General features: G+C 43.0%; 1 protein-coding gene across 23 annotated transcripts in view; it reads right to left on the bottom strand.

Moving 5' to 3' along the window:
- Nucleotides 1–16,568, bottom strand: part of Ppp1r9a (protein phosphatase 1, regulatory subunit 9A) — a 321,979-nt gene that overhangs the window by 7,173 nt on the left and 298,238 nt on the right. For 10 of the 23 annotated variants that reach the window (XM_039108474.2, XM_063286770.1, NM_001401497.1 and 7 more), the window contains 6 exons: nucleotides 15,230–15,317; nucleotides 15,061–15,138; nucleotides 4,146–4,344; nucleotides 2,095–2,214; nucleotides 1,297–1,320; nucleotides 80–262 (listed from right to left, as the gene is read on the bottom strand). In XM_039108474.2, the coding sequence (XP_038964402.1) occupies nucleotides 80–262; nucleotides 1,297–1,320; nucleotides 2,095–2,214; nucleotides 4,146–4,344; nucleotides 15,061–15,138; nucleotides 15,230–15,317 (692 nt within the window). Of the gene's footprint in view, nucleotides 1–79; nucleotides 263–1,296; nucleotides 1,321–2,094; nucleotides 2,215–4,145; nucleotides 4,345–15,060; nucleotides 15,139–15,229; nucleotides 15,318–16,568 lie in introns of those variants that run through there. The other 13 variants (XM_063286780.1, NM_053473.3, XM_039108479.2 and 10 more) reach the window with 4 other exon arrangements.

Raw genomic sequence — 16,568 nt, 5'->3', positions numbered from 1 at the left:
AACACCCTCAGCTAATGAAAGCACGCCAGCGGTTACGAGTCACACACATAACTAGTAACCAAGACAGAGGATTCTTTACCTTCAGTTTATTGCCATCCAGCTGCAGGAGCTGCTCACCACTGATGTTCTGAGCACTGAATTCAGACACATACTGGTCCAGACTGAGGCCCACTAACCAGTGTGAAACCTGCTGCACACTCCACTCATGGACGGCCCGGCTCTGACTCTGAGTGTGTTTGGGAGACTGTCCATCGTCAAGGATCTGAGACAGGGATGCATGCAGCGTTGTTAAATGACGAAGACACTAGGGTACATCATGCTAGCAAAGGAACTTCTCAAGTCACAGGAGCCGCATTTACTTATAAATCATCAAATGATAATAGTTCTACTTGTGTTAGAAGAAACGTGTCTATTACCTATCTGATTCTGGTAGACGGAAAGTTAAAAAGTATCCCATAAACGAAGTGCCATTAAAAATGTAGGAAGTTAAAAATTGAAAAAGTAGTCACTAACATGGATGATTTTATAATAAATGACCCTAGAGATACTATCAGATGTGGAAAATAACTGTTGCGTAGTTTTCCACATGTGATACATCACTTAAATTTATCCTTTTGGAAGACAGTAAAGTTATACAAAAACACATTGAAAATATCAAGGTCTCCTTTATTCTACAGAAAAGTCTCAAAGCTCTCAAGCCTCCTTAGGGAAATTTCACAGCTACTGTTTTATCTGAGCAAGAAGCCCATCTGTGTGAAGGGGGACACTGGCATCCACGGTTCCTTTAAGACATGAGGGAACTGAGGATCAGAAAGTCCACACACGCTCTCTTAGACAACACAGTGCAAGCAATAAGAGCTTAACAAGACGCTCAGTGCAAATTCCAGGCTCTGTCCACTCTAGACCATTCTCTTTATTTGCATAAAGAGGCATGGCAGCTCCCAGAGCCACTGAGCTGAGAGAAGATGAGGCAGTGGCAGGTCTCAGAGGAAAGAGAGAGCCATGTGAAGAAGAGTGTGAGCTGAGGAAAGGCAGAGGATAAGAAAAAGAATGGACCATGTCAGGTAATGGCTATGGGAGGTGAGTGAAGGACTCTGGAGGCGGGGCTTAGGACTCTGGAGGAGGGGACATCTTGATCCAGGAACATCTTTTAAGTCAAATGCAAACAATTGCAGGGTTTCCCCCCTCCACTTCGGAGGAAAGCGTTCTTTAGTGTTGGATTCATAAGTCATTTGTAAGGAGCAAAAAGCAGGTTCGAACGAGACAGGCACCACGCACAACACACAGGGAGCTCACCTCATCATCTATCATGTCCAGGCTCTGGGGGAGCAGCAACAAAAGAACCGAGAAGAAGAATGTTAAAGAAATGGGACACACAACACCCACGTGCACGCTCTACAACATTAGAATCAAGCCTAGCCAGGAAAACACGTCCAGAAACATTTAAAGGGAAAAAGGCTTATTTTCTATAATTCATGTTACAAAGAATTAAGAACAATTATTTCATATGTAAGAAAAACACTCTAATTACATTATTTCCTGCCCCGACTCCCACTTATTTTTAGAACTAAATCAATTCCAACCTAGTTTTCCGCTTATCACCTGCATACATACTTCCTGGTAATTCTTAGCAATGCTAATCTTCACTTTAGCCTCTGAATAAATGATTCTAACTCTATTTCCTTTCCAGAACCATGCCTATTGATGGTAATGATTCAACAGGGGGCATATCATAGCCAGAAAACTCTCAGAGTCCGGGGGGTATGGGTGACTCTGTAAGGAGAGAGAGAGCAGATAACTTACAGCTTCCAGGTGACCTAAACTGTTTGTCTAGTCTTGATCTCCAGTGGCCAGCCTCTAACATTAGCATTTACATATATAGTGGGATCACCGGGAAGCTTCAAGGGGCTTAGAAAGTGTTCTGTAATGTTAAGGCAAGGTGAATGGAATCATGGGGATTTTGTGTTAAACATAAAACCTCAGTGCTGATGCCTTCTGTGCCGAAGCTTCCCCCGAACGTCATCTTCCCACAGAGGGATATGGAGGAAGTAAAGGACATAGGAACTAAGTTTTGCCATGGTGCCACTACAGTACCTCATCTGAGGACAGTGCCAAGGACTGGGAGAGCCCTGGCGTTTTGGGTTCTGCTCCTAAGCCGCTCAGGTCTGCTGAACTGGTACTGCTTGGACTGAAGTCATCATTGAAGGTGAAATTCTGTTAAAAAAAAAAAAAAGAACACAACCGTATTAAATGAACACAGAGTGAACAAGCGGCAGGCGTGCTCCCAAGGCCTCAATTGCTTCATGTTAATCAGTTGTCTTCAGAAGAGACTCAAGTGTGCTTTGGGGACAACCTTCAGTCGAGCAGTGGTGAAGAAGCCTGGTTGGAAATCCTGGGCACCTTCTCCATTGATGTAAGAATAGGTGGCAGACAGCAATGATTCTCCAGTTTTTCTCCAAGGGTTCAGAATTCGTTACCCTCTGCCAGTGCTCAGAGTAGTGATATTAATAGGCCCACATGCTTTGACCCTAACTGTGACGGGAAACGGTGTAAGTAGGAATACAAGATGGTGTGGAGAGGCTGAGTTATCAGGGACAGATGGCGACTCATATCAGGAAGGTAGCTGGAGAGCCCCTGGGAAAGATGCTGTGTGGCTGGCTGTGATAAACACTGTGAGAAGTGACAGGTCCCCTCCTGGATGGACCCTTCAGAGTGATGAGTTCTGGAGAAGGGCATGTCTGACAATACAACACTAGTTACATGTTGGTTTATAACTCTCTCATGGCACCAGCATACAGCAAAGAGACTGCAGGGTGGAACAGACCCAGAAGGCTGCATAACCTCTTGGGGTTAGTGAGGTGGGATGTGGGAGAAAATGAATTCCCCTGGAATTGCTTTAACATGCTCAGCAGATGTTAGAACAACTTGACAATGATCGCAGAGCCTTACTTGTGCAAACATTTTATAATGAACCTCTTTCTAGGGTAGATAATGTTAGGATCACTCAAGCGAACGTGGGTCTCAGAACAGTACTAAAGGGCCCAAAGGGTCATCATCACAAAACTTCTTTGGCTACTTGTCAAGTGGTTGGACTCCCAGGAACTCCACCTTGTTTCACACAGCATTTCTCCAGACTGTTAGTTCTGTTAGGTCCTTTTGCATTGGCTTAGTTGATTGTTGAGAATAAAGACCAGGCCAGAGACTGGGGAATTTAGTACCAAACCAACTCCAAGATTTGATAAATCTCCTAAAAAGAGGAGTGGTCATCAGAACACTCAGCAGCAAGGCTTGGTACACAAAGCATGATCGCCCTCTGGTCTGATTGCTGGAGATGCAAACCTCTAGCCCCTAGGTCAAACCCCTTCGAGCTGCTGACCTCAAGGGAAGAACTCAGTTTAAGTCAGATTAACCTCTGGCTTCTGTTTGGGAAAGAAGAGTGAACACAGGAAAGAGGAGACCAAATTCCATGAAAGTTAGCCACCACGCGTGTCAGTAAAAAGAGGAGACCAAATTCCATGAAGGTTAGCCACCACGTGTGTCAGTACGATGTTAGGTAAGCCTCGCAGTGTCATGCTGGAAATAACCATCACACACTTTGAAATGCACCACACCCACACATATACATCAAGTGCAGTTCTGCTAACACTAAAGAGAATTAGAACCAGTGCTCTGCATGGACATTTGATACAAACAGTAAGTAAGGCTATGCCAGTGGTCTTTGTTTTTCTGTTTGCTTCACTTAAATATATTGAACACAGTCAGTCCCAAATTTATCTGCTTTTCCAGTAAATCTTGAAGAGCACAGTGAAATCATTTCATAATGCAATTTAAAGAAGAATACTTAGTAAATATCTTCCAACACTGTTTCACCATCCAAATGTCTCTTTCCCAGCATGGCTTAACTGTCAAAAAGATTAAATAGCAGGAAGTGAAATGACAGGTAAATCGAAGAGAAAAGCACACACTAAAACAGAACGGTATTAAAGAGGGTGCCGGTTAGGTGGGGCTTTCTTTCCCCACAAGGAAACACCATGCATGCCTAGGACAATGTTAGCACACACACAGGTCGAGAAGGCTTTCCGAAAACTGAAGAGGGGACAGGATTGGGGCTTTCTTGTCAGCTTTTACAGTCCACTGTAGTCTACCTTGGACCCTGTTTTATCTGAAATTTGAGTCTCAGGAGAAGGCGGGAGGGGATTTGGAGCTGAAGGCAGGTTCCTGAAGGAATAGGATCCTTTCCGACTTTCATTAAACCATGAGAAAGGCATGCAAGGAGAGGGGGCGGAGGCCTGAACTGTAGAGGCTGGTTTGGCTTTCCAGTTCTCCAACTTGCTTCTGAAGATTCTGTGGGGTGAAAAGAACAGGTATGTTAGACAAATAAATGACAAAAGACATACTAAGCCCAGTCCTAGCAAGACTCTTGGTATAGGTAAAACTCTCTGAAAAACTGCTCTACCACAGTGATAAAAATGTATCGCTTTGGCAATGAGCATTAACCTTAATATTTGCCATTTTTTGCATTTAAATGAAATCTATGATATCACATGGATTTGAACTGATATTTCCATGCCCAAACTGTATTAAATGTGATCTTATAAGTATACTTGAGTACAATAAAATAAGGGTACATCCTTTTGGAGATCCCTGTTAGGACAGCCACCATTGTAAGTCGCACTAACTCACAGCCAGCATTCTTCATACCTACTTCTCTGGATTCATGCTCCCAGAATCTATGGCTGAAAGATACAAGTGATTTGGAAATTTCAGAGCATATGTAATATTAAGTAGAAAATGCAGCTTACTGGCTCTCATCATAGTCTTAGAGTCTATCTACAGGAGGAGCTCAGGGTCTGAAACCATCACGGGCCACTCGGAAGCTGCGGTTCTATCACCTCCGGGGGGTGTGGTCTCAGGCCTTCTCTGTCCCTTTGTCTCCATCTGCATAAATGAATGTGTTGATGTATTTCATATATGACTGTGATGAATTAAATAGGTTAACATTTGTTAAAGAGCCACAAAAGCTATTGAAGTGTAAATGTTTATTTTTCTTTTTTAAACTTAACGTAGTTACTTTCATAATTGTATTTATCTATTGGTCAAGTGAAAACACTTATCCATGAGCTAAAGAAGAACATGCTCGTGTGCTTTGGAAGAGGTCAGCCTCAGTACGTCTAAATGACTCTAGACGGAAGACAATGACTTGGTAGCTGTTAATATTATGACAACAGGAATCCCTTCAACTAAAAGTGCCTTGAAACCATATACATAGACAGTTTCTATTCCTGTGTATATTGAATTCCAGTCTCCTTACACTTCAAGTACATTTGAAGTATAGTTCAAATTGATATAAACAGCATCAAGTCTAAAACTTGTGGCTTGTTTCCAAATAGTTCAACAAGAACTAAATGTAGCAATCCTCATGCAGGTGCCCTGCACTGTAAGATACATATATGCAGTGTGAAAGGATACAAGAACAAAGACAGTTGTGAAATTTTGGTAAAACTGACACAGAGGGATGGGTGAATAAAGTTGATGGTCACATGAAGGAATCCAGAGGATGTGATCACTTTAGTGTGTTTAAAAAGTGTGTGTTGAGGGGGCAGTGGGATATCTTCAAGGATGAGAGATAGGTCAACCTTAAACTTCATCTTCAACTTTAAACTACACAGAAAATTTTGTACTCTTAATCTACCTTTTAAGCACAGGACAGAAGGGTACAGTAACTGAGCCTACGATAACTGAGCCCAGAACACACACAATTTACTTTTTGTCCATGGACCAAATAATGCTGCTTAAAGGTTTCTGGTACAGCAGTTAGAGTCACATCATCGGCTTCTCAGAACTAGAAGGAGAGGAGTTGACCTGGAACCTATACTTTAACATGAGTTATCATGATTGTGCCAAATGCAAATATAACACAAAGTCACGATAGAGCATTTGTGATCAGTGTGTGGAAAGTTGCTTTCCTGGCCCCACCCACTTCAGTTTCCTCCCATGGGTTGTGACACTTGGAGACCTAAGTGTTATCGCACCCGCAGTCTATCCTGAGGTGAAGGATTCTGGAAACATCTGATGGCAATAAAGCAGAGAGGCAGCGGCTTTCTTCTTTGCTCCCCCTGGGAGAGGGGAAGAAATCTTAAGTTCTTAAGGTAAACAAAACCCGTTGGAATGTGAACAAATACTAATAAATACTTCTAGGAGGGAGATAAGATTAGAGACTCCAGTTTTATCCCGGGGATTGACTCTAGGAGCTTCATCCTGCTGCCTTTTCCCATACCCCATTAAACTGTGACCCCATGCCATCTGGAGAGATAAATCTCTTTGGGGCTCTCCTCATTTATCCAGTGATAACTTCTATGGCTTATCTTTAACTTAGCCCCTACATTCCGGGAAGAACGCTCATAATAGTCTGTCTAGAAAACCAAAAATATCTTTTCTGCAGCCCCATACCCTAGTGGTTGGGCACATCTAAGGAGAAGCTGGTCCCTTCATGCTGGACAACACTTAGTCAAGGGAAATTTAGCACTTAGCTAGATAGCCATGGCCTGAGAGTTTATGACGAAGCTGTGTAACCAAGGGCAGCATGACATCCTCATCCTATGATCAAGACAAATGTGTTTGTAGCAATGGTTCTGGACCCCACCATGGCCTTAGGAGAATGAAGGACAGGGAATGCGAATGCTGCTGGCCACCAGCCTCACTGAAAGAAACTGCAGGGAGTTCAAGGACCAGGGCAAGCCACAGTTGAGCCCCATCCTCAATGCCGGATGCAGATGTTCATAGGCATTATCAGGTTTGGGTATTTTCCTGGCTGAGAGCATTTTATGAGCGTTTTAATTAGCTGTGCTCTTTTGACTAATTTTTACAACTGTTGGTGAACAAGGTTATGGAAGCCCAGCCTTTGATAGAGTCTGTCTTTCTGCAGCTTATATACAAAGCTCCTAGGAAGATGGGACAAAGGTGGCAGGAAGTCCACATCCGGATGATAACCACCGCCCCACAGCTACAAACCAGCAGATTCTGGCTGTGTCCTGCTGTGTCCGTCATCTAGCTCCATTATTTATTACCTATAACTTTAAAAATCCATGACTGTGTAACTATCTCCTGTGTGCAGCCTGCATTTTCCGAGAAAAGAATGTGCTTCCGTTTGCTTGGACCTAGAGTAGTAGATTATTCATTAAGATATCCCTATACTCGACTGCTTCAAAATGATAGACTCAACAGCCCATGAGATGTGTGTTTTTAAACAAACACCAATCTCTTCCTGGACAAACTGAAGAAGCAGACAGAGCGTTCTCTGAAATCCATTTATCTAGGAGCTGGCACCCTAAATTTTATTTTTTCTGTTAAATACTTTACAGTGATATTTTGCTGTTTTCATTCTGCAAATAAGGTATATGAAGTATTCAAAGTCTAGTCAGATATTACCAAAATATCATTTGCAGTTCATAAATTGCCAGGCAGAGAGGGTATAACCGACCATAGAATTATGAGGATTGCGGAGGATGTTACTGAAGACCAATAGCTGAGGTATATGTGCAGACTCCCACTTATCTAAGTCAGAGGGGAATTTTGAGAGGATCTAACACCCACTGAAGAGACGGAGGCTGTGAGGCCAGCTCCATCCACAGCGACTTTGGAGATCATGGTGGACAGCATAAGAAATTGTCCTTCTGACTGTCAGGCTCAGTCACCCTGAATACCTGCTCCCAGATCCAGAGCTCTGGTTGGAATTTCTGCTCATTTCGGGTCAAGAGTTCATTTTGACTCACACTAGACTTCCAGGAGACAACCGAGTTATTCCCTTTCCTCGTCAGGGTTTCAGTTGAAATTGAAAAAGGATCATATATATCCATGCTCTCAAAACAGATTAATTTCAAAACAACAAATCTACTGCTTAGGTATTTAATAAAGGTGTGCTATTAATAAATCTGACCAAAATGTCCCTTCTGATTCTATTTAACATTTATTTTCATTAATATTGGTACTTGGGATTAAACCCATGGTCTTGGGCACACTAATCAGACACTTTACATCTGAGACACACCTAGAAAATTTAAACTCATCTCAGTAATCTAAACCTCTTTTTTCTTCCTTCCTTCCTTCCCTCCTTCCTTCCTGTGATGTACATACATGTTCACATGTCTGTGCATGTACGTGTGTGGAGGCCAAGAGTTGACAGTATCAGATATCTTTCTCTTCCAATCTCACCTTCTCTTTTCTGAAGCAGGGTCTTGTACTGAATGTGGAGCTCACTCTTGTGGAGGCTGGGTTGCCAGGGAGCCACAGAGATGCACCCTGTCTGTTCCTCCAGGGCACTGTCAAGCCTGGCTTTTGCATGGGTGTCGGGACCTAAACACAGGTTCTCGTGCATGTTTGGCAAGTACTTTCTGATTGAGCCATCTCTCCAGCCCACTCACTTTAGCTTTGTGTTTTTGTATATAAGGTCAACCAAATGGATGAGAGTAATGGGATGCTTAAGAGTCAGTCCTCCTTAGGTTACAAATTTAACAGGATTTTTTTTAAAGGAAAGTTTTTCTTTGTTTTGAAGCTGAGTATCAAGGACCCCTAGCTGGCCTTGAACTTGCTATGTAGGATCTCTGATCCTCCTGCTTCCATCTCCCAAGAGCTGGGGTTATAGCCTTGGGCCCCTGGACTTACTTTAGGAACTGGGGCAACACCAGGAAGCACTCTAAGGACTGAGCTGTATCCCTAGACATTTGTTTCCTTATTAAAAATGGACTTAGTGCGTGTACGTGTGTGTGTGTGTGTGTGTTCAGATTATTAAGCTGACATGTACAACCAACAGAGAGCCCTTGGAAGGTACATCAGTTGGCTCTGCAAGAGCCAGGCTGTTACTCAGAGGCTGCAGAAAGGTGACCGCTCATAAGTTGGCAGACAGGGAGGAATGAAATCATTCTCGGCCGCCATTCTTTCCTAAGCCCAGCTAGGACAAATGACAGCAATGCCAGGTTCCTCTGAGACAAATGGTATGATCAGTGGTCAGTAATGATCTGCTAGACAGGAAATTAAAGAATTAAAAAGGAGGCAGATTTCGATCACAATAATGGGAACTCGCTGAGCTGCTTCTCATTCATTTTCAAGCACTGGCTTCTCATCGCCAGATTAAAAACAAACCAGCAGAAGCCAAGAGTGTAAGTGATGAAGGCACAGGGTGCTTGAAATCATGGCAGAGTTAGAGGTGGAACAATGACAGGGCCTTTAAACTGACCACAAAGCTAATGGAGAGACTTTAAAGGGGACTCAGCACAATTCCCAATCCCTTCTGGCTCTCAGCTAAGGAAGCTAAAGGGACACTGACTTCATTCCTCGCTCTTTCAGTCCTGTTCTGAGGTCTAGTTCACACAGAGCAGGTCCTGACGACACAGTTGAGCCATGTGGTGCGATGGTTAAGTATTTCCTGTTTGGTTGCTCTGGAAGGATGAAGAGGAGCTTCTGTGAGGAGGTCCGCTTCACCCTCTGAGAGGGGTGCTTCCTTACAACAAACAGGCTGTGGCACCTTTCTCTCTCCCTTTGTTTCCCATGCCACCTTTCCCCTCTTTCCTCTCTCTGTCTCTTCTGCCAGTCACTGCTGGTATCTCTAGCTTGCCTGACTTTCACTTTCTCTGACTCCAATAAGACTGTCACTGACGTCCCCCCATGTTTATTCTTAAGTTATATTATCAACAAAACCAAGAAGCTAAAAAGGTGACTGCACCTCTCAGTGGCTTTGTCTCTGGGTCCAGCCCAAGCATCATGGGGGATATTCCTATATAAACTCATGTGCTCACCTCAACCCCTGTTCTGTTCATGAGCATGTATGGACTCAGCTCAGATGGCTGTCCAGGGGCAGGGCAAAGCACCTGTCATTGGGTCCAATCTCAAACTCAACTGGCATGCATGCCATGTTATCCAAAGGCTTTAGAGAAGTTCTATCTCTGAAGGGTTGCCACCAGCGAAACCTTTTGAACACTCACTCACTCGCTCGCTTTCCAAGCTCTCCTGAATGCCCTCCTTGGACGGCTAAGCCTGCCAGCAAAATACACACTGCTTTAATTCCCTCCAAGCAAACTTTCTGTAAATACTGGAAACGATGAAGACAGTGATGTGTATTTGTTAGATGTGCCCCCTCCCAGACTTCCCAAGGCTGTAGGCCATTACATGAGGAATGTGTGTGGCACCACGAGAAAAGAGAGGCAGAGACGGCTTAGTGCAGAACTGAGCTCCGAACTCTGACTTACGCACGTTGTTTTCACTAAAGGACTAAGACGAGACTCACTGTGAAGGCGATGCGGTTTAGGTCCAAACAACTTCACCTTTTGCTTTACTGTACTTTCCCCCGTGTAGTTTACTTCTAAAATAAATTATGTTGCAAAACACATTTCTGAGTATGAACAAAGTATTTTGGAACTAATAGTAGGCTATACATAAATAATGAACAGACCCATATTAATTATAGGCCAACATGATCATCTAAGGAATCTAAGGAATATTGATTTTGCATAGAAGCACACAGATTAGCATCATATAATAGACACATAGTGTGGGTCGCATGTATAAATTAACATTTTCTAGTAGCCATAGAAAAAGATACAGGTAAAACTAGTTTTAAAAGTGTATCTATAACTCTGAATCTAATGTAAAGTATTTTAATATACAATTAATATTATAAAAACTAAAGTGTTTATAGTTCCTATTTATTAAGTCTTTGAAGAAAGTGTGCATTTTCAGCAGCGGTACATGTCACTGTAGTTACGTTCAGTCACCACAGGGACCAGTGGCAGCCATATTAGATGGAGCACAGACAGGCAGATACTGAGTTAGATGCTGTGCACTTACTCAGGAGGAAAAGATGATTTATTTAAGGCAAAGTCAGACCTCCTACCCTGGGCGCATCTCAGTCTTCTTCTCACTGGTCATTCTTTAAGGTAAATGCAAGCTCACTTCCAAAGAAGACAGGTGTCTCCCGCCTCTGTCATTTACCTAGCATAATATCTGCTATACTTCACAGACACACGCACACACACACACACACACACACACACACAGACACACACACACACACACACACACACACACACGCACACACACAGATAGATAGAGATAGAGATACAAACACAAAAAGACACCACACAGACACATGTACACACAGACATACACTGATACACAACATATAGAGAGATAGAGATAGACAGACAGAAAGACACACACATGTAGTGCCATATTGGATTTGGGCCTGGCTGCTTTGTAACTGCATGGCCACAGTAAAAGTCATGGGATTGTTGGACAGAGGCCTCTCCCATGTATTTACGGCACAGGAAGAAAAGACCAAGTAGTAAACACCCGGTGTCTCCACTGCATGACCTCTGCTGAGCCCGGCTGATGCACGTGCAACTGACACACCTGGACCACACCTGGGTGGTGGTCAATTTACTTCTGCCTTTTGCTTCCTCAGCCTTTATCCTTGAGATTTAGGCTGGTCTTCTGGGATTTCTCCCTAATTAATTCAGGTCTTGTAGTTGGTCTTTTGTTACCGAAGTCACGAGCCAGGTAGTCTCCAGCCAGGGTTTCCCACTGTGCTTCCCAGTTATTTTCTACCTGGAGACTTGGGTATATAAGTGGTGAATAAAGCTACAGGAGACTCTCACTATTCCTCTCACTCTCACTCTTCTTCCTCACTCTCACTCTTCCTTCCCATCTCTCTCTCTCTCTCTCTCTCTCTCTCTCTCTCTCTCTCTCTCTCTCTTTCTCTTCCTCTCTTCCTCTCCTGGCTTGACACGATAACCTGTGTGTGTGTATGTGTGTTTCTTTCATCCCGTAGGCTTTCGCCCGATTCTCGGTACCAGGTCGGTGCTGGCGCCGACACACACACACACACACAGAGAGATACAAACACACAAAGACATAGACAGGTACAGAGACAGATGCACATACATGCATACACATACTCTCACACAGACACATGCACATGCGCACACAGACACACACAGAAACAGAGACAGACAGATAAGACAGACAGACAGACAGACAGACACACACACACACAGAAACAGAGACAGACAGATAAGACAGACAGACAGACAGACACACACACACACACACACACACCACACACACACACACACACAGAGTCATTGATTCTAAACTGGGACTTCTCAACAGTGTTTCAAGTAGGTGCTTTACTAACCATTAACCAGTGCTCACCTCTCTACAATCCAGCATGGGCTAAGGCTGATCCTATGGCTCAGGTGTGTACCTCTCAGGGTTACTGGCTCCAGTAACCTGATGCCTCTTCTGCTTCTTGTCTCCTATGGAGCTTTGTACAAATCAGGTGTTAACGGTGCACACTAAATCAAATTTCTTCCCTGGGATAACTTATTGTGATCATTATCCTCATCTACTTTCTCTGTGTGTCTCCTGCTGCTCATGTATCTGAGTTATTATGTCCTCAGAAGAAACACAGCAGAGTAAATGGTGCAGGGAAGAAAAAGCGACAACCAAGACTACATTTAGTAAAAGTCTTATTCTCTCAAGTTTAACAGTTACAGGTTAGAACTGACTGGTGACCTCTACAGATTATAACAACCTAATAGGGACTAGACAGACTCTTAAGAGATAAGACTATTAGCTAACTCTGAGGCTCCTCTGCTTTTCCTGAGAGAGCTTCCGGGGGTGGAGTCCACCCCACTCTTCTCTGTGATTGACCCAGGATACTCTCTGCAGCTGATGATATGTGCGACCTCTATTTGTGGGGATCTATTAGACCAGCATCATGAAGCTCCTATAGGGTGGTAGTTCTGCTCTCCTGGGAATATGTTTTACCAAGTTCTAAGTCCATTATCATCCCATATAGGAGAGCAGGGGCTGATTTGATTAGTGTTACCCAACCACTCTGACAGTTTGAAATTGTCTTCTGAAGAAGGGAAGTTCTCTCTTCTCTTGTTTTTCTATGTCAATTATATAATCTTGTTTTTATTCCACCAAAATTCTACTATAATTCTTAATAATTATAAAATTACAATTCTAATTGAAAAATATTTTCTGGTGTTAGTACATGTATAATTATTTGTGTCCAATGAACCAGTGGGAATCAAGGGTTAATGTTTTACAAAGACAGAGCTGGAGAGACAACTGAGCTAGCAACCTGGGTATGGGTTGAAAACAGCCACAAGTGTGAGTAACCAGGGTACTGGTGACAACGCCTTCAACTCACTATGACTTTTCCTATAGTAGAGCCAACACCCAGCAACACCATCCACACATTCTTAATTTCCACTCGTAGCTCAGTCAAACACTGTCTCTCATGTGAGCTTCTATGTTTAACTTTCTCTTGGGTTGAGGCTCGAAGTTGAGAGGACAATGCTGCTCTGCTGCTGAGATCTCAGAGGAGGGGTAGCATCGTCTCAGAGGCAGAGCTTCCTGCCACTGTGGCTTTGCTCAGCTCCCGCTCTCTTGAAAGTGGCTTTGCTGTTCTTTGGAGTATGGTCAATAGTGCTTAGTTTTAAGGTACAGAGTAGATATTTTTTAAAATATCGGAAACGCTTTTAAAACTTTAAAAACGCAGAGTTAGGGGTTGGGGATTTAGCTCAGTGGTAGAGCGCTTGCCTAGCAAGCACAAGGCCCTGGGTTTGGTCCCCAGCTCCAGAAAAAAACAAACAAACAAACAAAAAAAAAAAAACCTCACAGTTAAATTGCTTCTGAGCTGCTCAGCCTCACGTACACTTGATTTTCTTGAGATTCCCTCACAATATGGAGGGCATTCTACTACTACAGAACATAAATGAAAATCAGACTGGCAAAACTAATTAAATCTTGAATTCTCTCTCCTCTTTCCAACCCATTTTCTTACCAAGGAGTATTGCCAAGAACAACGACATATGATGTAACAGTGGTGGCTAACTTCTCAAGTAGGCACGTGATCCCTAAGTCAATTTAGTATCTTAGGGTTTTGTTTCTTCCCTCGTCTAGGACACTGAGAGAAATGGTAAGGGTTACTATCATCCCCAAATTTTGTAAAGAAGTGTATGATTATTAGATTGTTGGTACCTAGCGTTGGCATGGTATGTTGAGAGGCAACTGGACAGGAAGCACAAGTCCCATCTTTGTCCTCCCTGACTTATAGCCAATCTGGGGACAATCAACTCAGTTTAATGAAGGAGGAAATCTTCATTGAGAAAGAATGACTCTAGTATTTGCCTTCCCAATCTTATTAAAAGGATTAAATTAAGTTGGTAAATGTAAAACCACTTTGTAAGAATTAAGTAATAACAAGAGCAAATTTTCATCATTAATGGTTTTGACTTCCATCTAGGCACCAAGAATATACAAAGCATTTGTGATACTTCGTATGCAATCCTATCTAACTTCACGTTAGCCTTACACAAACCATTATCTCACTCACTTCATATGAGAAAACAGAGGCAGAGATGGATGAACAACTTATCCCATATTTACAAGCAGGAGGCAGGAGAACTGAGATTCAGTCCTAGACATGCGGACTTCGGAGCTTTATGCCTCCTTACATAAATCTGTTACATTCTATAACTGCAGAACGGAACTAGGAAAACTGGACCACATGCTGTTCAGAACTTAGTTTTTAATAATTTTTTTCTTACTGAAAGGTAAGCACAGTCCACTAAACAGCTGAGCCCAGTGAGAGATGGTGGGCGGCTACTCATACAAGAACGTAGATTGCCAGCATGGTGCCAAGTGCAAAATCACCCCATTAGATGAGGGTGTGGGAAAAGGAAGGCATTAATTAATAATAATGTGAAGAGCTGGCCAATGAAGCGAAACCAACAACCAAAAACCCCAACAGAAAAAAGAAACAAACATGAAATATGTCTGAAATGCCCATGTGACTGTAATTCTGCAGTTAGTGTCCAATGAATGTGCTCAAAGCTATAATTGAAGATAGCCATAAGCTAATTTTCCCTCAGCACAACTCTGAGCCCATCAGTTGGGTTTATAAACACCGACCACTCACGTTGGGTAACAGTAAAAGAGGGACGGAGAGTTAGCTAAAGAAACAAATGTATGTTCTTAATCACCCACTCGTACCTGCTACCTGCAGAAAACCTACTGACTTCTTTTTCTTTCCATTTCTTCCCCTTGCTGGGATTCCTTCGCAAAGGTGCCCTACAACAACAGCATACAGTCAGAGAGAGAAAGGTAAACCCCCTTTAGGATTCTCTTACAGGGGACTATATTTTCAGAAGGAGGTGCTTACCCCAGATCTGCAAACTTTTGCTTAATTTTTCCTCTTTGTACCACGAATGAACTGGATGTTCTTAGTGATTTAGGACAATTGGCATCGTCTAGGACATAGACACATAGGGGAAAGATCAGTTATTTTTATATTTTAAGCCACAAATCAAAAGTCAGGGTATCTTGGAATCTGAGAGTTTTGCCCAAATTCTTCAATGTGTAAGAACCTAATGGCTTTCCTGTTCACAAGACAAAGGCAACTCAGCCATGTTGGGGACATTCAGCAGAGCAGGAAAGGTCCTCTCAATGACACCAGCTTCATACATGTGGGGATGAAAGAAATGGCCAAGAGTAAATGCTTTCCCTTCCCAGCAGGGTGGTAGTGACTTTGCCCCATCTCTGGCTCCTACTTCAGGCAGTGAAGGTCTGAGTTTCAGCTTCCAATGCTTTCTTGGTTTGGGGCTTTCCTGCCTTCTGAAGAAACCCGGTTGAGTCTCAAATCCCAATAGAAAGCATTAAGACCTGTTAAGGTCTGGAAGCTTCAGAAAGCAACTGAGAATAAAGAATTCCCCTTTGAGCTTCACCATACTAGTGGCCCATGGCCAGTACTGGGACAGGGTAAGGCAGAAACTGGGGGCACCTTCTTAAGTAGAAGCCAAATATATGTTTTGAAGGTGCTTTTGAAGAGCTAGTTGGAACACAACTGTCTGGCCTATCACGACACCAAAGATGCCCAAGTCTTCCAAGGACTTGGAGCTGACTGAGTGGTGGCCCCTCCATAAATGAGGCTAGTATTTTGCAGGGTAGCAGCGATGGGGAACAGGACATGAGACATTTTGTCAACCAGAAGAAAGACTTTAAGAATGGGGTTTAGTGTGATCTATCTATCCCACCTTTGACAAAGGGAATGAGACTCTGCAGCAAGGACTGTTGGGCGTGTGGACACTTCTGTCTTAACTGCTAGTGTTGGCCTTGTCTAGGGACTCTGACATGGGATGTATAGAAAACAGACACCCTAAGACAATGTTCGATGCACCTTACAGATTGTGTGTGACTTTTGTTTACTTCAGGATACATTCCTATTCAGACACCAGTCACATAGCTCCCATTCATAAGTTCAGCTCCAAAGCTCCTAAAGAAGCTCAGGACACAGATACTCCAAGGCTTCCCAGCTATGAGCTTTTCATATTGTTAACTAATGGTTCTCAGGAGACTACAATAATTCTCTGAAATGTACCTGATGAAATACAAGAGGTGGATATATGCCTGTGTCAAAAATCCCCTTCTTTTTTCCCATGTTTATTTGTATATGAGTATCATAATTCTTTCAGTTAACTGAGTTAAATGGCTGTAGATGTGAC

The sequence above is a fragment of the Rattus norvegicus genome, chromosome 4 (genome assembly GCF_036323735.1).
Source record: "Rattus norvegicus strain BN/NHsdMcwi chromosome 4, GRCr8, whole genome shotgun sequence".
NCBI lineage: Eukaryota > Metazoa > Chordata > Mammalia > Rodentia > Muridae > Rattus > Rattus norvegicus.
Note: the sequence above shows the minus strand (reverse complement) of the source record. Positions and strands in the feature narration are given on the sequence as shown.